A 24470-nucleotide genomic window follows, 5' to 3' on the forward strand; every position below is an offset into this window, starting at 1 on the left:
TAATTGCTTCTCCATTCCGCAATGGAAATGCCCCACGGGTCCAACTCTTGCAAATGCTGGCTCCTATTACTTTTAAAGTGATGTTGTAGGGGAAGAGGGGAGTTACGCCTCTCAAGCTTCTCTCTTCTGTGCATTTCATGGAGAAATGACTTTTAAAGTGACTTTAAAAGTCAGAGTTTACTCAAAGTGCGCCTACTGCCAAGCGTCTCTGGTGTGAGCAGGCTGACCTGTAGTGTTTGCTCTCCAACCCATAATCTCTGAGGTCAGTTGGAGCTGGACCTCAAGGTGCTAAGAGACCGGGGGCTCCATCTACACTTAAGGTTTGAAGCACACCATACCACTTTGAACAGTTGTGGCCTCCCCCAAAGAATCCTGGGAACTGTAGTTTTTTCAGGGTGCTGAGAGTTGTTAGGAGACCTGGCTTCACCTCCCTGAGCTACAGTTGGCAGAGTGTTTTAACACCCCAGGGAACTCTGAAATTGGGAGCTCTGTGAGGGGAGTTGAGATCTCCTAAAAACTCTCAGCACCCTTAAACAAACCACAGTTTCCAGGATCCCTTGGAAAAAGGCACGACTGGTAAAAGGGGTATGACGTGGCTTTCAATGTGTAGTGCAGATTGTGGCTGATGTTTTACAGGCAGAATACGTATACTGCCTTGCCTAGACAAGGTTAGGAGGCTGTGCTCCTATTATTTACTCTTCATAATGTTTCCCATTTTCTAGGAGCTGATCTTTTAGTGTGGCGTCAGCTGTTGACACAAGGCCTAGAGGCACCCTCGCTACCTTGTTTGCTTGCAGCAAACCTTTTTATTTCAGCAAGACTACACAGCCATAAAATTTAGTTATTTAGGTTTGCTTTTAAAGTATTGCCTGTGTTTTTATTGATAATTATCTTACGTGTGTGCATTTTTCAGTTTTGGGGGATTAAAAATCTGCTTTATCAATAATTTTATGGTGTACTCTGCTTAAAAGAGCTATGTGATTAAGCATCCTTTCTAAATTGGCTAATAACCAGCCTGTCCAATCCAGGGGCTTCATTTTGCCTTCCAATTGTAGGGGGCAATGTTGCATGCACCTATTTCAGGTAGCTGATCTGGACTCGACTGCTTCTTTGGAATTTCCCCAGCATTAATAAAGCTTCCGCTTTCCTGTGCACCCCCACATCCCACTGCCACCCACCCCCACCCCAACTGGGTCCACCCAATTTCCACAGCTGCAGAGTAGGAAATGTGCAGGTCTTGCTTCAAGGGGAAAGCTGGGACAAACATTCCGGGTTGTTGGTTTGTTTTTTTAAAAGAGATGTTGGCTTCTTAGGTAAACTATCTTTGTGGCCCTGAAGGTCTTTGCGAAAGCACATTTGGCATTTTGCCACTTTCCTACAATTTATCTCAGGGGTGGCCAACTCCCAAGAGACTGTGATCTACTCAAAGAGTTAAAAACTGGCAGTGATCTACCCCATTTTGGGGGGGGGGGTTCAGGTCAAAATTGCTGAGCTTCTTTTTGAGAGAAGGAAGGCCTGCTTTTTTAGGGGTTCAGGTCAAAGTTGCTGAGCTTTTTTTAGGGGAGCCAAAGTTAGTGAGCTTCTTTGGGGGGGAGCCAATGATCTACCAGTGATCTACCACAGACGCCCAGTGATCTACCGGTAGATCACGATCTACCTGTTGGACATGCCTGATTTATCTTTTCCAGTACCACGTTGACGCTTTGCCTTTCCCTTTGCTTTCCTCGTTCTTGTCATCAGGAACTGCCTTGGTAAGCTAATAATCTCGGGGAACCCCTCAAGTTGGGGACCATTCGGGGAAGGGTGAGCAATGTGCTGCGTTCAGAACGGCACACGTCCGTGGTATGTTTCAAATGCCTTTTTTTTTACCAGCATCAGGTCATGATGATTACCCCTATTAGGTTAAATGAGGAAATGGAGATCAAGAGAGTTGCCCAACGTCTTGCCGAATCAGTGGCAGAGATGGAAATGCAAATGTACGTCCGGTAGGAACTGATAATTGCCATGTTCTTAGTCCCAGGCCACAGCTCTCGTCACCTGTGGGAAGGGCAGCTTGTATTCCGCATGGAATCTCAGGGAACAGAAGCGAAGCGAAATGACTCACCGTGGGCTTTGCAATCTCCCTCGCCTCTCTGCCTTCTTGGTGTTCTGCCACTCTTGCCTTCTCCTGCTCTCCTGGGTGTTTCTCTCATCCCCTTGTCAAAATTCGGATTGTAAGCACCTCGGGGAACAAACACTGTTCTTCCGTGTACGTTTATTGTGGACACCGAGGCCACCGTATAAGTTATTGTTGGCATCCAGCCATCTTGAGAGACAATGAAGTGTGGCTTCAGGGGTGAAGTCAAATTTCTACATAGCCGCACTGAAGTGACCCCCCCCCAAGGGCACAAGCCTGGGCAGTGTGAATGGAGGTCCTGGGCAGCCCAGGCAACACTGTGGATGCGGTCCAAAGGGAAGCAGAGCAAGACGTTTGGCACTAGCTTGGCTGCAAATGTACAAGGCACGATCTAACCATCTTAGGGATGCCATTCCAGAATTGTGTAGGGTTTACTGCTTAGCCTTCTCTTGTCCTGAAGGTCTCCCACAAGGCAGTGGAGGTTTAGGATCAGAGTTTCCCTTCTCCTAGATGGGCTCCTTTCCCAGGAGGACGGGCCCCACCTGCCCCTCACTTCCTTCTACAGCACTTAGAGCAGAAACCAACTTTTTGACCGTTTGGACCCGTCATTGGTCTTGCCTGCTCAACTGCCAGAACTGCGGGAAGTCCCTAACTCCCCGAGGGTGCTGCCTTCACCTGGTTTAGCCGACCAGTCGAAGCCATTTCCCAGGATGTGGTCGCTGTCGCATGCCGGCAGTTTCTACCGGTAGGAGCCACAGGTGAGAGCTGAGTGCAGGGTGGGGACCAAAGGTAGACAAACTACTCCAGACGTGACTCCTGAGAATCTTCTTCTTTTAAAGCAAGGCGTTTATGATGACAGTTATCAGGGCTTTTTTTCTAGAAAAAGAATAATCACAATCATAATTTATTATTTATACCCCGCCCATCTGGCCAGGTTCCCCCAGCCACTCTGGGCGGCTTCCAGTAACATATTAAAATACAGAAATCCATCAAACATTAAAAGCTTCCCTGAACAGGGCTGCCTTGAGATGCCTTCTAAAGGTCTGGTAATTGTTGTTCTCTTTGACCTCTGGTGGGAGGGCATTCCACAGGGTGGGTGCCACTACCGAGAAGGCCCTCTGCCTGGTTCCCTGAAACTTGGCTTCTTGTAGCGAAGGAACCGCCAGAAGGCCCTCGGCGCTGGACCCCAGTGTCCGAAAGCAAAGTTGTTGAGCTTTTTTTTTTTCAACCTATGCCGCTCCAATTGCCTTGCCACCCAAGGCCTCTGTGCCGTGAGATGGGGAATGGCACCTTAATGTTACAGGAGTCGGGGCACACAGAAGAGTTGCTGGAACTCATTTCCGGTGAGTTCCTGCTGGAAAAAAGCCCTGCCAGTTATGCCTATAAAAATGAGTGGGAGTTGTCTGGAAGTGCTCTAAGGAAGTGGCCACCAAGCCTTTTTAGGGCACATGGAAGCCACTCCCTCTGGTCCCATCTCTCCTTCCACCTTTACTGAGTTCTTTCCCCCAAGATAGAGAGGCAGTGACACACACACCACCTCCACTTCCCCGAGGGATCTGGGTAAAAGTTGGATTTGGTGTGCTTTGAGAAGCACACAGAGCTGAGAGAGGAATTCGAAAAAGCGTCGCTTTTCCTCTCCTTTCAACCACCTCATGACCAAGGGAGCCGCGAGGAGGGTGAGGGGCTCAGAGGCTTCATGGGGGCCGGGGAAGAAGATCCCTGCGACACCATTGCAGCCACGGGTGCTATATTGGTGTCCCCTGTTTTCAGGGCCAAACAGTTGGGCCCTGCACACAGTAGCCGGCCCTGCTCCTGTCAAAGTTGGCAGAAGTAAAAAGCACACGTCAGAGGTGCTACACGGAGAGGCTCCTGCTTCTCAGAGTAGCAAACAAGTCTGACCTGGCAGAATATCTAGTGGTATCGCTTGACCCTGCTCCATTGGTGCATGGAAACTTCCTTGGCTGGCAGGGCCGTCTTAAGTATATTTGGTGCCCTGGCGCCGTGGTGCGACGGATTGTCAGGAGTATGGGCAGGAGTCAGGCTCTGGGGACTATAGTGCTTTGCAGGACTGGGGCCTGCCTCAGCCTGTGCTGGAGAAGCAAGGCGTGGCCACACAGGTGAAGACCTCAGCTTGTGCTGGAGAGGCAAGGAGTGGTCACTCAGGTGAGGCCACTTGATACTTCACTGCACCTGGTGGCAGGAGCTGGGAGGGATAAAAGCTCAGCATTTCCCTTCAGCTCTTTGCCACAGCAACGCTATCCCTGCCTGGTTGCCTCTGGCCTCTCACTCCTTGGACCCTTGCCTTGCCGATGCCTTGCTCCTTGACTCCCAGACCTTCGCCTCTGCCTTGCTCCTTGACCCTGCGACTGCCTGCTGCTGGACCCTCAGCCCTGCAACTGTTCCTGCTTCTACATCACCATCTTGCCTCTGGTCCTGACGTCCTCAGTCAGGGCTTCAACCGCCCGCCGACCGGACCGTGACATGGATCCCTCTGGCACCCCCACCCTGCCCCGTTTCCCAGCGCGGCGGGCGGAGCTGCGTGGGCGAGCTGGCGCCCTGCACCACCCAGCCTGGTCGTAGGGCCGGCCCTGTTGGCTGGGTGTGGTCAACCCCTCTCTGCAGTTCCTCTCAGTCCCTCCAGAGCTTTGCTGGTGGAAAAGGGGTAGAATTCCTGTCTGAGGTCAAGGGTTTGAGACCTCCTTCCTCCTCCTCCTCCTCCTCCTCTGGGGCCGTGCTGTACTTCTTTAACTCTCTTCCCAAACGCTCCAAATTACACAAAAACCTTAGCGGGGAGAGGAGGAAGTTGCCTTTTTGCTTAGGGATAATGCAAAGCAAGCAGTTCTGTTTATTTATGTTAGAGCATCAGTACCCTGTTCCTCAGCCAGAAAGGCTCCCGGAGGAGCAATAAATTAGAACAGCACAGTCCCTGCCCCCACAGGCTTGCAAACTTAAAATGACACAGAAGGGAAAGTGGAAATCAGACTCGGGCACCAGTTCTTAAAACAGGTGGCAAGCTGGCACGTTTCAGGGGAAGGAGGAGCCTGACAAAGCTGATGGATTGATCCCACCTTCCCTTAGGCCAGTTGAAGGGGCAGCCATCAACTTCTGCAATTTATTTTGGTTACAGTTTTGGGCTGCTGCTGAGTTGCCTTTGCCTTCCTACGCTCCTGGGCCTTTCCTGGAGACTGCCTGCTTGAAAATGAGCCTGCCTCCTGTCAGGGCGGTTGCTGGCTACCCTCGAGCAACGACACTCCAAACCATCTTGTCTTTAGTACTTTTATTGTGAAAGTTATTCACAAGGCAAGAGCTTCTTGAAAACATGTCTACTCAGATTCTCCCAATGGCACTTTTCGGCTCCTCCCCCAGCAGAGTAGTTTGGGGACCCCAAATCTCCTCCCCCTGCGTTTGCGAGCCGCTGATCGCCTCAGTTCTGGGGTGAATTTGAAAGGACGCCCCTCTGCTGTTTCCCCATTGGAACTCTCTGCTGGCCCCTCCTTCCTTGCTGGTATCACAGGCTGCAGGTAGGGCTCTTGTATGCTGCCTGAGCCCCGGCCCGCTCCACTCACTACCTTCTTTCTTTCTTTCTTTCTTTCTTTCTTTCTTTCTTTCTTTCTTTCTTTCTTTCTTTCTTTCTTTCTTTCTTTCTTTCTTTCTTTTTCCCCCCTGTCCCTCCGCTGTTGTCCGAGCCATTCGAAGAGCTGGATTTGATGAGGGGTGGCTGTTCCCTGTAAGCCCACCCCCTTACACTTCCAAAACAAATAAGTAGTATAAAGACCCTCCACAAAATGCACTGTTTTGTATGAAGAGTAAAAGTTTATCTAGATCACTTGCATGATTATTGAGCTTCGTAGAATTGTAGCGGAAAGGTCGCCAAGGGCCGCCCAACCTCCTGCAATGCAGGAATCTCAACTTGTGAACCTTGAATGTGAGGTTACAAAATCTCTGCGCATACATTAGGTGTAGGGCCATTTTATGGGTGTGGTAACTGAGGCCAAGTTCTGATGAGTCCAGCAAAGCAATTCCAGTGAATCTGTGCCTGAGCTGGGATTTGACCTCCGGCCTTGTAGGTCCACGTGCAGACTCTTGTCTTCAAGGTTGTCTGGGCCATGTACTGTAGTTTGGCCATGGACCAAGCATGTGGATGGGCAAGCATCTTTGCCACTCCCATGAAACAAGAGTAAGGCGTGGCAAGGAATGGGAATTTTAACAAGGGCTTCCTTAATCTCCAAGACAGTTGGGACCAAAAGCCTAGGGTGGAGCAGCTGGGATTTGGGCTGCTGTTGTGACTCCCTGCTAGGGTGGCGACTGGGAGTGTCCCCTGATCCAGAGGGTTCGCAATGTGCAGTCTGGAAATAGCTCTCTTGGTTAACACCTTCAGCTCTTCCCTATAGTAACACGTCCTGAGCCTGAATTTGAGTTCCTTTGTATTTGCTCAGCACAATGTTTTGACTGATGTCGATGGAATAATGGAATGAGACTAAAGATGGAGGCCCAGAGGCAAGCAAGATGTTGAGCAAACTTGTGAGGTTGGGGGCAAAATATGGCACATGTGGCTCCTACGATTTTATTCTTACATTTTTTTGAATAGTCAAGTTACTTTAGAGCCGGTCTAATGTAAATACTGTCTGTTTAAGAGAAACAGGTGCCAGTGTTTCTGTTAATTGCTCACAGGCGTGGGCTCTGCTTCTTGTATATAAGACTCTGCCAGAAAGCCTTCTGTATCTCTTAGAGATGAATCAAACTGAAAGATCTAAGTAGATCACTCTCTCAGTTGTTCTCAGTTTAAGAGATTCCCAGTTGAATCTTAGTATGAGAGTTGCTTAGTTATAATGCTAGTTTGCTGTTAATTCTCAGGTAGTTTAATGGGAGTTTTGTGGGAGTTTTGGAAAGTGGGTAGATAACATTGCTAAGAGAGAAAGCATTTATCTTTAGTTTAAAGTCTCTTTAGATTCAGTTTGTTTTTCAGTTAAAGAAACCCAACCGTTTGTATTTTCATCTGCATACTTTTACAAGTGTGCAGCTAGTAAGGGGTTTCATATAAGGGAGATTAATTCCCTACGCTCTTGGTGGCGTTTTCTTTGCCAGGTTGACTTCTGACTGCGTATACTCCGCGTGAAGCGTACTTTAAAGGGCCGCTGTAAAACTGGGATATATGATTTAGATTAAGCAAGTTTCAATACCCAGTTTTCTCCAATATTATTCTTATCATATATATTATTTTTCAATACATCCCTGCAAGGTAGACAGGTTATGACTGGTCTGAATTTGCCCACTGACCAGTCTTCATGGTCCAAGCTGTGACTTGAAGCCAGGTTTCCTTGGCCTTAGTCTAACATTTTGAGCCTTACCTGGGTCAAGCCAACTGTCTGTCTGGACCAATATTCTTCCTCTGCCAGGCCCAAATCCTGATACTTTAGGATTTTTTAAAGTGCTAAGCACATATGAAGCACACCACTATAGTTCTTGTTGCTCTTCTTAAGCTTCTTGCAAGTATAAGATATGGGGACAGTGAAACCTCATGAAAATCCAGGTCAAATAATCCCTGCAGTAATGCCCAAATTAACATATTTTCTAACAGATCGAGAAAGAAGACAATTTCTTGGCAAAACAGCAGAAGTGTATTGATTATAGTAAGAGATACGGTTTTGAGCCGAAAAAGATTTATGGATTTATGATGTGCTAATATTCGTGAAGGAGCGTTATGGAATATATATCATTTCTTACGAGGTAGATCAAGGACCTTATGAGAATTCTGCTTTAGAATTATTTTAACATGGGATCACAGCTAGTAGGAAGATTAAAGCATATCTTTTGGGTAAGCGTTTGGTTAGTAACCTTATTGTTAAGTGGTTATTTAGAGATCATGGTTTTGTTGTTCAGTTACGATTAAGAATCCTATTCAGTTTGTGTTATAGTCACATATGATGCTATGATAAGAAATAAATAAATAAGAAATAAAAGAGAGAATGAGGGTGCGGACCCAGAAGGTCATGATAACAGTCGTGGGGTGCAGAAGCCAACAAACTTCCAATCCCTACGAACTTTCATTCTTTTCAAAAAGTGTATTTCCGTTACCCTTCATCAAGGATTTTCTGGGTCGTTGGTGCTTCCTAAAATGTGGTCTTTGAAGGTTTGAACCTTTTCTATGCATTAGAATGGGGTTCTTGACCAACTTTATAAATAAGGTTATCCCATCTTACACAACTCCTTATTAAATTGGCGCGCGCGCGCGCACACACACACACACACACACACACATGTCCATGGAGAGCGACAAGTTTGTCATTCAACATGCACCCTGATGGACCAATCTCATTGTCTAGATAAATATACAGTAAAGGTAAAGGGGCCCCTGACCATCAGGCCCAGTCGTGTCCGATTCTGGGGCTCATCTCGCTCTATAGGCCGAGGGAGCCGGCGTTTGTCCGCAGACATCTTCCGGGTCATGTGGCCAGCATGACAAAGCTACTTCTGGTGAACCAGAGCAGCGCCCGGAAACGCCGTTTACCTTCCCGCCGGAGCGGTCCCTATTTATCTACTTGCACTTTGATGTGCTTTTGAACTGCTAGGTGGGCAGGAGCTGGGACTGAGCAACGGGAGCTCACCCCGTTGCAGGGATTCGAACCGCCGACCTTCTGATCAGCAAGCCCTAGACTCTGTGGTTTAACCCACAGCGCCACCTGGGTCCCTCCTTATTTGTATAATTCAAGTCAGCATGTCAACTTCAGCCTTTCTGTCCATTAAAAGCTCTCCAGTCGTCTCCCAGGTCATTGTCTCTTCCTCCTCATTGATTTCATCCTTCTCCTTATTCCTCTTTCAACCTTCACCTCGGTTGGCCTGCAGGGCCCCTCCTCCTCCTCTTCACTTCTGTTCCTGCTTCTCCTACCTTCTGTTCCCATGACCTTTCTTCTATCCAACTCTTTGCCTCTCTAGGACATTAGGGAGGCTCAGCCAGTCTCTGTCATGAGCTAAAAACCACATGGAAGATAATACTATTCAAATTTGTTCCGGTAATTTTTCTGTACTGTGGAAAAATGAGCAAGTGTTCTTAACACAGAGGTTTCCAACCTTTTTGAGTCCACGGCTCCCTTGACCAACTACATTCTTTCTGCGCCACCCCCGTGGGGCTCAGGAGCCCAGTTATGACACCCCTTGCCTGCAGAGCTGGCAGCCTCTCGCCCTTTCTTGAACACCCTCCCTTTAGAGTGTTCCCTTGGGCTCCTCTCCTCTCCCCTCTCCTTGGGAGTCCTGCAGGCAGCTGCTGCTGCCACCCCTGGTCTCTGAGCTGCCCCCCCCTCTGCCCCAAAGAGAGGTGCCTCCACACACTGTCCCTCAGCGGCTTGGGAAGCACCCCCTGGCCAGCCCCAGAGGCACCATTCAGCTGCTGAGCCTGTAGCCAGGTCTGCTGCAACCAACAGCTGTGCAAGCCTTGGGAGGGAGAGATGCGAGAGGGCTTCAGAGGAGGGAGGGAAGGAAAGAGGGACAGAGGCCAGTGTTGCCCGCGGAACCCCCGACCATCATTCAAGGCACCCCAGGGTGCGACAGCACACTGGCTGAAAACCACTGTCTTCCAACATTATGTTATGTCCTATATCCTTTGCCCAATCAATCATTACTGATTTTGTTTGTTCATCTTTCGTATGCCATTCCAACAATAGCTTATACATTCTTGAGAGGTTTTTAAACTTTTGGTTCTATTAATTCTGTTTCCAACTTTGATTTTTCAGATTGAAAACCAATTTTTTTAATCCATTTTAAAGAACTCATTTATCTGACAATACTGCAACCAGCCACTCGATTGATCTTTCATCTGTTCATAAGGCTTTAACTTCACCTGGTCATTTACTTCTATCAACAAATCTTTATATCTTAACCATTTATCTTCCACATTAAACTTTTTGTTGACTTTTGCCTCTAGGGGTGATAACCATCTGGGTGTTTTCCTTTCTAGAAGATCTTTGTATCTGACCCAAACAGTGAACAATGACTTTCTTATAATGTGACATTTAAATCGATTATGCACTTTAACTTTGTTGCACCGTAAATAATAATGGTAAAATAATAATTTTTATTCTGCTGTCTGTATCTTATTCTCCCTCCAGATTGGAGACCTGCTGTGACTCTGGGGGTCCTAGACTGTGCTGATGCGAGCAACCAGAAAATCTGCTCGGATTTCGGGATCACCGGCTACCCAACACTGAAGGTAACGTTGCCGTTGGGGTAGGTGAGGGCAAGTTCAAGGGTGACGACGCTGCAGCTAGTTCAGCTGGATCTTCCTATTGTGCTTAGGATTGATGCTGAATGCTCCTATGCCAGGCATGTCCAACAGGTAGATCGTGATCTACCGGTAAATCACTGGGCATCTGCAGTAGATCACTGGTAGATCATTGGCTCACCCCAAAGAAGCTGAACAACTGTGGCTCCCCTTAAAAAAAGCTCAAAATTTTACCTCCTCCCTGAAAAAAACTCAACAACTTTGGCCCGAAACCCCCCCAAATAGACCTTCCTCCTTCCTAAGAAAAGCTCAACAACTTTTGACCTGAACCCCCCCAAAGGGGGTAGATCACTGCCAGTTTTTAACTCTGTGAGTAGATCGCAGTCTCTTGGGAGTTGGCCACCCCTGCCCTATGCCTTTGCAGAAGGCTAGCAGGAGAGCAGGAGCCCCCAAACTGAAGGAGAGGGCCCTTTCTGTAAAACTAGGCCTTTATTCAGAAAGCAAAGCAGGAAAATCTGGCTTGCCTGTTTAAGCGGAGAGATTTGATTGATCATATTTCTATGCCTCTTTACAAACAGTAAATAACAGCAGCATAACAAAACACAAAAGAACATCAGAAATGCAGCGTAAATAATATAAAACAATCAAGAAACCATCAGTAAAACACCATTAGTGAAACAGCAGCTAAAAAATAAGCTCAACATCACAATTACAGCAAGTCATGTTATATGATTAACAAATCCTTTGTAATCTATAAAACAATGTTAACAGCACTAACAAAATAGCAACTGGGGGGGGGAAGCTAATTGATGTTAAGTTCATACATCTTCTTTGGCGATCACTCATAGCCGAGTAAGATTGTCTTCCATAAACATGGTTTTAACAATGGGTCTGTAAGTGACTGTGGAGGCCAATTCTGGATCCACACGTCCTTCCACAGTGGGGACATAGGTTTCCAGGCACGAGTTGATCACGGTGAGGGTTTGCCAAGCGTGCCTTTCTCTTAGCACGTTTCTCCCTTGCGTCCTGAGTTCGAGTGTCTTCAAAGCCCATGACACCTTTGGTAAAGGCTGTTCTCCAACTGGAGCGCTCGCAGGCCACTGTTTCCCAGTTGTCAGTGTTTATACTACATTTTTCAAGACTTGCCTTGAGACAGTCTTTAAACCTCTTTACGCTTTCCATTTTTAAGTTCATACATACACTTCCCATGTCCCCATGATTAATAATCTTTCACTCTATTCAGTTCATTGAAATATGCATAGAATACACACAGTGCCCATTGCTAAGCCTTCACAGCCCAACGCTGATCCTGTTCGGGTCCTCAGGCCATGGGGGAGACTGTGGGGCAGGGCTGGCGGGAGCCAGTGAGCTTGTAGGCGCTGGGCGCTGGTTGAAGGTCCTTCTCACCTATCTCATCTCAGTAATGGAGCTGGTTCTTATACTTCTCTCACAGCAAGGATGGATGGAGCAAATAGGGTTACCTGTGTGTATCTCCAGGAACCCTTCCTAAACGAAAGATTGCAACAATGTCGTCAGAAGCACCTATAAACTTTTACTAGCCTACCTACGTTGCTGTGTTAGCCAATTGTGACCATGGCTCTTTTTGTTTACAAAACCTTCCCCACCTAGCTATCTGGAAATGGTTCTGATTCACCTGCTTGGCCAGGCAAGCAGAGTGGATAGATATAGATATAGATTAGCAAGCATTTTTATTAAGAGGATAGAACACAGCTGTGTTTAAAAGAAAGCAACTGAAGTGATTTTGAAGTTTAAGCACTTTCCTCGTATGCAAAGTATTTTTTAGAAATAATAGTAATAATAATATTATTTATTTGTTGTTGTTTTGTTATTGTTTATTACTACAGTGGTACCTCTACTTACGAATAACTCTACTTACAAATGTTTCTATTTACGAACAGAGCTCTGTCCGCCATCTTGGATGTGTTTTAGATAGGATTTTTTCTACTTACGAATTTTTAGATAGGGTTGCTTCGACTTACAGATTTTTTTCTCCCAATGCATTCCTATGGGATTCGACTTACAATTTTTTTTTTACTTACGAATGTGCGTTCGGAACGTATTAAATTCGTAAGTAGAGGTACCACTGTATTGTTGTTTACTGCCCTTCATCTGAAGATCACAGGGTGGTTTACAACATAAAAATGCAAAATGTAAACACAAAATACATTACAAAATGTAAACACAAAATACATAACATAATAACAACAACAAAATCACACTCACCCCCCCCCCAATGTGGTTGCATAGGCAAATCCTATGTTTGCCTTCGTTCCCATGGTCTAGGAATGCAGTAAGTATGAGGGCTGGTTCATATGTGCAAATTGGCTCGTTTTCTGTTTTTTCCTCTGTTCAGCACTTTTCTGCCACTTGATTCACTAGTTGCTCTAGTCTAGGTGAACCCGCACATAGCAAGGATTACATGGCGAAGAAATAATACCTAAACCTGGTTTCATTCTATGTGAAGGAGCCTCCATGAGCCTGACCATAGCACTGGGCTTGAGAAACTCCCCTATTCCCTTGCTTCCACCTGCATACCTGGGAGGAGGTTTTGTCCTTTTAAATGTTCTAGTTACAGGTAGGTAGCTGTGTTGGTCTGACGTAGTCGAAACAAAATAAAAAAAATTCCTTCCAGCAGCACCGTAAAAACCAACTAAGTTTTTTATTTTGGTATGAGCATTCGTGTGCATGCACACTTCTTCAGATACCTCAGCATGGGCGTAGGCAGGGGGGGCAGGAGGGGGCAGCTGCCCCCCCCTAGAAGCAAAAAAATTAATGTATTTTACAGACCATAACCAGCACTTTTCCCCTCCAAAAACTGAAGTGGAAAAGGCTTTGCTTTAGCAAGAGCAGCTAAGTCTCCGCTTGCTGGGGGGGGGGGGGAACACAGCAGTAACAAAAACACATCAAATAAATAAAGCAAAGTGGCTACCAGTAGTTAAGCAGTTAAGACAATGGAGCATATATCCCCAGGCAAGATTTGATAGCTGACCATTTCACCCTATTGTTCTTAAGTGGGACTTGTTAATGAGCATTCAGGAGCATTAAGAGTTCTATTGGCGATTTAATGAGGGTGCAGACTCAGAGTATTCAATTTGACTAAGGTGGCTCTGCAAGGCTAAAAGGAAGTGAATAAGAAAGGGGGGGCTGTAGCTTTGACAGACACAGTGATGTTTATAAAAAGCATTGGTGTTCCAGTCTGCCCCTCCTCCTGCATCTGTATACTGTAAATCAGGGGTGGCCACCTCCCAAGAGACTCTGATCTACTCAGAGTTTAAAACTGGGGGTGATCTACCCCCTTTTGGGGGGTTCAGGTCAAAGCTGTTGAGTTTTTTTAAGGAAGGGAAGCCCTGTTTTGGGGGGTTTAGGTCAAACTTGTTGAGCTTCTTTTAGGAGGGAGGGAGGCCCATTTTTGTTTAGGGCTTCAGGTCATAGTTCAATTTTTTTGAGGGAGGAGGAAAATTTTGGGTGAGCTTTTTTTAGGGGTGCCAGTGACCTACCAGTGATCTACCACAGACATCCAGTGATCTACTGGTAGATCACAATCTACCTGTTGGACGTGCCTGCTGTAAATCAAGCAGAGAGAAAGCTGCTTACAAGGCTCCTGTACATGCAGAGTTCCAGCATCACAGCGTCACCCAGAGGCACCCACAAATATGAGTTATCCCTCTCTCCATTTCTTCCTTCCTTCCCTCCCTCTTCCATCCTTAATAAAATACAGGGGGGGGCAGATAAGCCCCACATAGAAAGCCCATCAACATGGGGGGATGACTCTTTCAAATACGGTATTTACCAGTAATTGGGGGGGGGAGGCACCTAGGCCTCTAGGAGTTGGCTGCTATGCCTAGGAGTAGGACAATTCAAGAAAGCAGAACGATGCATATGGTATGGTAATATATCAATAGAATCGTAGAATTGTAGTCGGAAGGGACCACAAGGGTCATCTAGTCCAACCCGCTGCAATGCAGGATTTTTTTCCTAAGGTGGGGCTTGAACCATGGTTGAAATATTATGCTGATATGCAGCAACGCCTCGGAGCTGTCGTAGCTGCGGCCATGCCTTGCCCCGCCCTCGCCCGCCCTTCCACCCCCTCTCGCCTGCCCGACCCTCCTGTCCTCTTGCTGCAGAGTTCCAGCATCACAGCGTCATCCAGAGACACCCACAAATATGAGTTATCTCTCTATTTCTTCCTTCCTTCCCTCCCTCTTCCATCCTTAATAAAATACGGGGGGGCAGATAAGCCCCACATAGAAAGCCCATCAACATGGGGGGATGACTCTTTCAAATACGGTATTTACCAGTAATTGGGGGGGGGGCACCTAGGCCTCTAGGAGTTGGATGCTATGCCTAGGAGTAGGACAATTCAAGAAAGCAGAATGATGCATATGCTATGGTAATATATCAATAGAATCATAGAATTGTAGTCGGAAGGGACCACAAGGGTCATCTAGTCCAACCCCCTGCAATGCAGGATTTTTTTCCTAAGGTGGGGCTTGAACCATGGTTGAAATATATGCTGATATGCAGCAACGCCTCGGAGCCGTCGTGGCTGCGGCCGTGTCTTGCCTCGCCCTCGCCCGCCCTGCCACCCCCTCTCGCCTGCCCGACCCTCCCGTCCTCTCCAGCCAAGCAGGGTAGCCGCCAACGCTACCAGCCCCAGAAGCACAAGGTGGCCGCTGCTGCCACCGCCACGATGTCATCAGGCCCGTTGGCCCTTTAGCCCCGCCCACTTTGTGGCCCCTCCCCTTCTGTGCCTTGGCCCCGCCCCTGAACGACCATGGCTTGCCCCCCCCCTAGTTTTGATCCTGGCTACGCCCCTGTACCTCAGGTATCTGAAGAAGTGTGCATGCACACGAAAGCTCATACCAAAATAAAAAACCTTAGTTGGTCTTTAAGGTGCTGCTGGAAGGAATTTTTTTATTTTGTTCCTTTAAAGTGGACATTCATTTGCTGCCCCTACTGCTTCCAGATAATATACCCACAAGTGGGTATGCTGCTACAGTAGTTCCACAGGAACGATCGTGCGAGTGTTTTGTGCGTTAGAAGTTAGAACCAGGAACCGGACACGGCCTTGAAAAGCCTGACGCAATTGCTCCAACAATGTCTGGTCTCCTTTTGTGTGGTACCTTGCCTCTGATCCTCTTTCTGTGTTTATTGTCAAGACCCCATGACTGGTTTGTAGGAAGAAGCCAGGCTCATTCCTGTGGGGACCTTGACTACATTGCTGGGTAGGAATAATTAGTGCCTTTAGAAAACCTTGGGATAAGTGCCAAAACCTCACCAGAAAATGGTTATAAGTGTTCCCAGCTCTCCTTAGGAAAGAATGTTCCTCAGACGCACAGTCATTAGCATTTATATGGTCCTTTTCCTGGGGGCATGAAGATTTTCACAGTATTTCAGCTGCTCTTGCAACATTATTGTAAGGTAAGCCATAGAGCGCATTTGGAGTAAGCTTTAGCGAACAATGGCTTGCATAGTTAAAGCTGTTTTCAAGAATGAGGTGAGATTTGAACTGGGAACCTTCCAGTTCTGGACTCTAAATTGCTATCATGATTTGATGGACCTGTGTGATCTATCCCGGAGGCATGTACTGGAATCCGTTGAAAGGAAAGTTAGGGCAGCCCCAAGGAATCCAGGCACAGAGAAACCATGGCTAGTCTAATGGCATACTAAGATGGATGCGTTGCATCAAGAAATAGATGCAGTGCATCCGTCTTAGTGTGCCATTAGAATAGCCATAGTTTCTCTGTGCCCAGAAGCTCTCCTTTCTACATGGGCTGTGGGGGGTAGCAATCCCTTCCCTAACCTTCTGGCAACATTATATGACACACACCAGGGATGTGTGTCCAGCGCCGGTGCTAGGGCTTTTTGCGCCCTAGGCTAAATCACCTTCTGGCGCCTCCCCCCGGCACATGTGTCATGACGCGTGCACAACGCCGCTGACGCCGCTGCGTCCCCTCCATAGGTGGGAGGGCGCTGAGCTCTCATTTTGGCTTGCATGCCTCCCGCCTATGGAGGGGACGGTGTGAGCTTTTCAGCGGCTGCGGCAGCGAGCAAGCGTTAGCGTCTGCAGCAACAGCACCCATAGCTGAAGGCTTCAGCTACGGGCACTGCCACCGCTCGCTTGTTGCTCCCGGCGCTGGCGGCAGCGCGGCCGGCAGGCGGTGGGCAGGCTCTCCAGCACCCCCTCCATTTCAGGGGCAGAGCCAAGCAGCCGCCCGCCAGGCTCCGGCGGGCGGGCAGCAGGCAGGAGGCTCGACAGTGCCCCCTCCATTTTGGCGACCTAGGCCATGGCCTAGTTTGCCTAAATGGAGGCACCAGCCCGGTGTGTGTCAATAGGTAGGGTTGTTCTATATAAAACCTGGAATGCTTCGGTGCACAGCACAAAAACGCAACCGTTGGCCATCAGAGAAGAACCCAGGAATCTCCATTTCCACCTACAGCATGTAAAGTAAACCAAGAGCCCTCAGCCCTCACTATTACGAAACAGAACCTTAAAACGTCCTGGGAATTTCTGCTAAAGAGCCAGGTGGGGTTTCAAGGTGGAACCCTCGGTGAATAGAAATGCCCGCCACTGCAGTGTAAAGCTCACCCCTCCATTCCCACAGCGTGGGGTTCAACTTGCCTCAAAAGCTGTTTTGTTTTCTAGCCAGCAAGAGCCAGCAATACTGTTTGGGGGCGCAGCAGTCAGTGAGAAAAGGGATCCATCGTCCAATGTGACCTGGGAGGGTGATGGTGGTAGGGACTTGACAGGTCTTCTACAAACCTGCCACTTAAGCACAATTTTAATCCAATGACACAATTTGGGTTCAGTTGTTACAGAATCCCCGGGAGAGGGTTAAGGCCAAACTAGATACAGTGGTGCCTTGCTTAACAAATGCCCTGCTTAACGAAATTTCCGCTTAACGAAAGGTTTTTTCTAGCGGAGGTTGCCTCGCTAGACAAATGCGTTTTACGAAAAATTCGTCTAGCGAATCGCGGTTTCCCATAGGAATGCATTGAAATTCAATTAATGCGTTCCTATGGGCAAAAAACAATTCAAAACAATTCAATGCATTCCTATGGGATTCGCTAGACGAATTTTTCGCTATAAGAAAAGACCTGTGGAATGAATTAAATTCGTCTAGCGAGGCACCACTGTATAGCTCAGGACATAGGCATCAGTTCCTAGGGGTCAAAGCAGTCTCGCCTCCCCCCCCCACCCCATGTGTTTTTAGGGGCCAGGGGCAAATGGCAGCTTAGGAGGGTGGGGACTGATAATAATAGGGGGGGAATACAGTCATCAGGACAGGAGTGCCTGGCGTGCTATGGTCCATGGGATCACGAAGAGTCTGACACGACTAAACAACAACACTCATCTATCTCCCAGTGCTGCTGGCGCCTAGACCCATCAGAGAAGTGTTAAAGGGTTAAATTCAACATGTTACAAGTTATATTCACTTTTTTAAAAAAGTGCAGGAGATCCTATTCAGAGATCTCCAGCATTAGTTTTACAGACATGCCTCCCTCCCTCTCTCCCACTTGCAAATGCTTTTATTCCGCTGCTTGCTAGAAGCCTTCTAAGATCTCCGGTGAAACCTGATGATGTGGCATTGACCTCCACTTTCCCTTTCGCTCACACACTGCAGCCCATTAAACAAACATTTGACGTGGGTACCTTGAGGCAGGTAGGAAGTAAATAAATACATAGCTGGCAGGGAAAGCTTGAGGATGGAGCGAAAGCTGAACGAAGCACATGCAGCCAGCAATCAGGGGAGCAGAATAAACTGTCACCCAGGGAGGGTAGCCAAGGGGACCTTACTGAGCTGACAATATTTCCCACAAAATAAACCATTTTCTGTAACAGAAGAACTAGCAAACGTAAGGATTACCTTGCTCGATGGGACCAGAGCATTCCGTTTCCAAGGTAATCGCTTGGAGAATGGGCTGTATCATCTGCTTTGGATGCTACAGGTAGGGCCCAGGTGGAGCCTCTGCCTGAAGCCCTGGAAAGAGCTGCTGCTTGTCAGTCTAGCCCAGAGGACACTAGCCTGCCGCTTTCCAAATCTTGTTGAACTACTACTCCCATCAGGCCCTGCCAGCACAGCCCAATGGCCAGGGTTGCTCATCAGCAACACCTGGGAGGGCTGCAAGGTTACACCACAGTACTGGTCCAGACAGCAGTGAGATGGATGGGCTGCGAAGCAAGCATCTTCCTGTGTTCCTAGGCCAGTGATGGGCAACCTTTTGAGCTTGGTGTGTCAAAATTCGCCAAAAAACCGAGCGTAACTCGGGTGGTGTGTCACTTCGAGAAAAAAACCATAATTTCGTGATATTTATAGTTTAAATAACAAAAAGTATAATTGTAATATACAGTGGTGCCTCGCTAGACGAAATTAATTCGTTCCACGGGTCTTTTCTTATAGCGAAAAAATTCGTCTAGCGAATCCCATAGGAATGCATTGAATTTTTTTTGGATTTTTTTTGCCCATAGGAACGCATTAATTGAATTTCAATGCATTCCTATGGGAAACCGCGATTCGCTAGACGAATTTTTCGTAAAACGCATTCATCTAGCGAGGTAACCTCCGCTCGAAAAATCCTTTCGTTAAGCGGAAATTTCGTTAAGCAGGGCATTCGTTAAGTGAGGCACCACTGTATAACTGTATTTAATAATCCAAAAACTAATTATTTAACCAAACCAAACCAAAAACCCATTATTTATCACAAAGTGCCCAGACTTGTTGAGCTTTTTGGGGGGAGCTGCTGACCAAAGTTTTGGAGGGTTTTTTTGGGGTGCAAAAGTTGCTTTGCTTTTTGGTGGGGATGCCCCAAAGCTGCTGTGCTTTTTTGGGGGGGAAAGAGAACAGAAATAAATGACAAATAATACCTTCGTTGGAACTAACACGCAGCACCGACATAGTCTGCCAAAGCGCCAAAAAACCCAGCACAGAACGGGTTAAAAAACGAATGCTGTTACACCCAATCATCGTCTGCCAAAGCGCCAGAAAAAAACAGCACAGAAAGGGTTAAAAACCAATCTCTGGCTACCAGCAACAACAACAAAAAAAAGGATCCGGGTTTTAACAGTGGAGACAAGCTGTAGCGTGAGGAGGAGCGGGAGAACAAATGGGGGGGGGGACAACAACAGCAGCGTGAATGGGCAGATGGAGCGTGTGCCAGCAGTGAGGGCTCTGCGTGTCACGTCTGACACGCGTGTCATAGGTTCACCATCACTGTCCTAGGCCTAATAGGGCAGGAGCAGAGAACCTGTGGCCTCAGGCCTAATTTAATGAGGCAGTAGGGGCATGGGGGGGGGGGAGCCCAAACGCAAGCAAGCAGTTTGGACAACTGTTCAAGAGAAGAAGAAGAAGAAGAGTTTGGATTTGATATTATTTCTTGGTAGTCTCAAAGCGGATAACATTCTCCTTTCCCTTCCTCCCCCACAACAAACACTCTGTGAGGTGAGTGGGGCTGAGAGACTTCAAAGAAGTGTGACTAGCCCAAGGTCACCCAGCAGCTGCATGTGGAGGAGCGGAGCAGAAAGAGCAGTCGGCCCTTTCCCCTGGAAGCCTGAGCGTGAGAGAAGTGGGTGGCAGAAAAGCGGAAAGGATTGCCCAGCCTGCTCTTGGTTCTGGTCCTCTCTGCTGCTACCACGAGGCCCTTGATAGCTCACCCCTGAACGAACGTGGCCCTCGACAGGTAAAGGGCCCCACCACAGCACTTTGCCCACTCGCAGCTCCCAACAAATGTCACTACTAGCTGCCTTCAGCAGTTTAGGCAGAAGGCTCAGGTTTGTGTGCAATCCTAGTAATCCAGGAAGGGAGAAAAGCGAAGGCAAGCACTGAAACGGATTTGTAAAAATGTTACGAGAGACGTTGCACATACTTTTGTAAATCAAGGAAATCTTCAATATATATTTTTTTAATAAAGCTACGGTGATTGCTAAAAAAATTTTTCAATATGTAGGGGCTGCAATATTCTGCCCCCCGTTGTTGTTGTTGTTTTGCTTTAACAGCGTTCTTTGGAGATGAAGGTTTCTCAAAATGTGCTTTGTTTGAAAAATTGACTGGGGAGATGAATAGGCGAAGGAGCCCCCCTTTCAAGCTTCTCTGCCTTTCTGGGGCCTCCACTGAGCACTCGGACAGGGCCTGTGAGGGCTCCTCTCAGCTTGTGCTGCTGCTTCAATATGTGGGGAGAAAGGAACTCAGCTTTGGAGTTCATTCGATTGTGTGCCTCTAGACGTGCAGCCTTACAAGCTCTGTTTGTTCACTGGGACCTTTGCCAGGAGTTAGACCGCCAAGTGAATTTATTTCTCCCCCCCCCACCTCCCTTTTGGCTCTGAGAGTTTTTGTTCTCTCTCTTTTTCTTTATTGTTTGCTTTCCCCCTTTTTGTGACACCTAATCAGCCTGTGCCTAGAGAACCTCCAAGGCAGGATTGCTAACAGCGCTGGAGGAGTGTACAAAAAAAGAAGGAAGATCTCCCTTATCTCGGACTGCTTGTTCCTTTCTGAAGGTCTCTGAGCACTTGCTGTCCTAGCTTAGCAGCACTTGACAAAATTCCCACAGTGAGGCTGAGGGCACAGGCTGGTCACAGCCCGAGGTTGCCTGCTCACAGCTCACAGCTTCCATGGATTTTACTCTGAATCATAGAATCGTAGAGTTGGAAGAGACCACAAGGGCCATCCAGTCCAACCCCCTGCCGAGCAGGAAACACCATCAAAGCATTCTTGACATATGCCTGTCAATCCTCTGCTTAAAGACCTCCAAAGAAGGAGACTCCACCACACTCCTTGGTAGCAAATTCCACTGCCGAACAGCTCTTACTGTCAGGAAGTTCTTTCTAATGTTTAGGTGGAAACTTATTTCTTGTAGTTTGAATCCATTGCTCCGTGTCCGCTTCTCTGGAGCAGCAGAAAACAACCTTTCTCCCTCCTCTAAATGACATCCTTTTATATATTTGAACATGGCTATCATATCACCCCATAACCTTTGCTTCTCCAGGCTAAACATGCCCAGCTCCCTAAGCCGTTCCTCATAAGGCATCGTTTCCAGGCCTTTGACCATTTTGGTTGCCCTCCTCTGGACATGTTCCAGCTTGTCAGTATCCTTCTTGAACTGTGGTGCCCAGAACTGGAAACAGTATTCCAGGTGAGGTCTGACCAGAGCAGAATACAGTGGTACTATTACTTCCCTTGATCTAGATGCTATACTCCTATTGATGCAGCCCAGAATTGCATTGGCTTTTTTAGCTGCTGCATCACACTGCTTACTCATGTCAAGTTTGTGGTCTACCAAGACTCCTAGCCAGAGCTTGTGGCCCATCAAGCCCAACAAAGCCCACAGACTGCTTATTGTGCTTGCCAGCCCTCCCACATTTAGGTTAAAAGGTAACCTCTGGATGATTATGTTATAAGAAAAATACCTCTAATTCCCTTATGGGGTATCCAGAGCCCGTATAGAGTTCCTCAGGAGATCTTGATATCAGTTGAAGAGAAAGCAGAGGCCAGTCAGAGTATATTGAAAGCAAAGCGGCTAGTAAGCCTGATCTTTATTAAAGGAAATAAACTGTTGCAACAGGGTCCCCGCTCACCACACGCTGGAGGGAGGAGAACCCTGAACAATGGTGCACAAGCCCCTCTAAAGACTTTTGAAATTGCCCACCCTGTAGCCCAAGGACCCCCTCCCCCATACATCACAGAAGGAGACGCCTCCAGCAGAAATTTGAGAGTGTTGCTTCTCTCCTGACTGCCTGATAATGCCTTTGTTGTTTAGTCGTTTAGTCGTGTCCGACTCTTCGTGACCCCATGGACCATATCACGCCAGGCACTCCTGTCTTGCACTGCCTCCCGCAGTTTGGTCAAACTCATGTTCGTAGCTTCGAGAACACTGTCCAACCATCTCGTCCTCTGTCGTCCCCTTCTCCTAGTGCCCTCCATCTTTCCCAACATCAGGGTCTTTTCCAAGGATTCTTCTCTTCTCATGAGGTGGCCAAAGTATTGGAGCCTCAGCTTCACGATCTGTCCTTCCAGGGAGCACTCAGGGCTGATTTCCTTAAGAATGGATAGGTTTGATCTTCTAGCAGTCCATGGGACTCTCAAGAGTCTCCTCCAGCACCATAATTCAAAAGCATCAATTCTTCGACGATCAGCCTTCTTTATGGTCCAGCTCTCACTTCCATACATCACTACTGGGAAAACCATAGCTTTAACTATACGGACCTTTGTCGGCAAAGTGATGTCTCTGCTTTTTAAGATGCTGTCTAGGTTTGTCATTGCTTTTCTCCCAAGAAGCAGGCGTCTTTTAATTTCGTGACTGCTGTCACCATCTGCAGTGATCAAGGAGCCCAAGAAAGTAAAATCTCTCACTGCCTCCATTTCTTCCCCTTCTATTTGCCAGGAGGTGATGGGACCAGTGGCCATGATCTTGGTTTTTTTGATGTTGAGCTTCAGACCATATTTTGCGCTCTCCTCTTTCACCCTCATTAAAAGGTTCTTTAATTCCTCCTCGCTTTCTGCCATCAAGGTTGTGTCATCTGATAATGCCTTACTTGATTGCATTTTCTAGGTAGCCTGGCCATTCCTTTGAGATGGTAAATACTTTAGTTCCCGAATCTCTTACGCATATTGATAGCTCAGCTTAACAGATGCTTGCCAGACTGCATTTGAAAAGGGAGGGACATGGGTGGCACAACCGAGTGAGCTCTGTCCCTGCTCCTGCCAACCTAGCAGTTTGAATGCATGCCAGTGCAAGTAGATAAATAGGTATGGCTCCGGTGGGAAGGTAAACGGCGTTTCCATGCACTGCTCTGGTTCGCCAGAAGCGGCTTAGTCCTGCTGGCCACATGACCCAGAAAGCTGTCTGTGGACAAACGCTGGCTCCCTCGACTGAAAGCAAGATGAGCGCCACAACCCCATAGTCGCCTTTGACTGGACTTAACCGTCCAGGGGTCCTTTACCTTTTTGAATTGGGAGGTGTAAGCCCCTACAGTCCAAAGACAATCGGAAAGCTTTTCCCATTTCCTTCCTCCTTACAGAGAAATATTTGAGGTCAATTTGGGAGAGTCAAAATGGCTTCAGGATTGTTCTCCTGTACTATTTCAGACAGGTGGTTTATATACTTGTATACCTTGTACATTTATGAACATTTATTCTATATTTGAGACCTTGGAATTATTATAAAAGTTAAGTCCCATCAAAGGTGACTATGGGGTTGCGGCGCTCATCTCACTTTTCAGGCTGAGGGAGCTGGCGTTTGTTCGCAGGCAGCTTTCTGGGTCGTGTGGCCAGCATGACTAAACCGCTTCTGGCACAACGGGACTGTGACAAGTGACAAGCACACGAAAACGCCATTAGGTTTCCCGAGGCCCTGCTTGGCTTGGCGGGTTGAGCTGGTCTGCTTTAACGGATCTGCTGCAGCTGCAAAACAGGATGCAGGCTCAGATCCTCGCACCTTTGCTCCTTCGCTTTCCCTTTGCCAATCCCTCCCTCCCACTTGCCAAAGCAAACTGTGTGCTCTTGAGTTGCTCAACGGCAGTTGGAAGGGGTGGGCCATAGTTGGAGCAGGGTTTTGGAAAACAGGGGTTTCGCCATCTCATTTTGCAACGCTTGATATTTCATTCTGTATCCAATGGTTTTGCAAAACCAATAGCTGGCAGTTTGACCACATCCCACCAAATTGCAATCTAAACTCTACCCAACCCCAGCCACCAATCCATCGGCATGTACAAACAGCAGCATAATGTATCCATATTAAATACCATACACATACTCGAACATGCAGTGCTCTCGCAGAAAAAGTGAAATGGGGGCAGGCGAACTTGAGGAACTTCCCTTTTCTGGGGAAAAGGAAGAGGGACCCAATTTGCTGTTCTCAGGGGTGGAATCTGATAATATTTCATAATACAGCTCCCTGTGCGAGGCCAAAATTTGGTGCTGTCAAATGGATCTTCTCAATTATGGACCTTCTCCATTTTGCACCCCCTTGGCTTGGCACCCTGGAAGGGGGGGCAAGGACGCCTGCCCAACATTGCCATTCTTCTCCAAAATGTACAGGGTTTGGCTGCACTCATCCTCTTTTCCGGCTCCATATCTGTTTAAGAGGTGGGTATCTCCCCAGGTTTCAACCTTACAACTCAGCCGC

The 24470-nt window shown here is 47.6% G+C and overlaps 1 protein-coding gene across 1 annotated transcript in view; it reads left to right on the plus strand.

Annotated features, from left to right (window-relative positions):
* Positions 1 to 24470, plus strand: part of QSOX1 (quiescin sulfhydryl oxidase 1) — a 93489-nt gene that overhangs the window by 16263 nt on the left and 52756 nt on the right. The window contains exon 2 of the mRNA XM_035122015.3: positions 10219 to 10319. Within this exon, the coding sequence (XP_034977906.3) occupies positions 10219 to 10319 (101 nt within the window). The remainder of the gene's footprint in view (positions 1 to 10218; positions 10320 to 24470) is intronic.

Source organism: Zootoca vivipara, chromosome 7 (assembly GCF_965207765.1).
Source record: "Zootoca vivipara chromosome 7, rZooViv2.hap1.1, whole genome shotgun sequence".
In the NCBI taxonomy this organism is placed as follows: domain Eukaryota; kingdom Metazoa; phylum Chordata; class Lepidosauria; order Squamata; family Lacertidae; genus Zootoca; species Zootoca vivipara.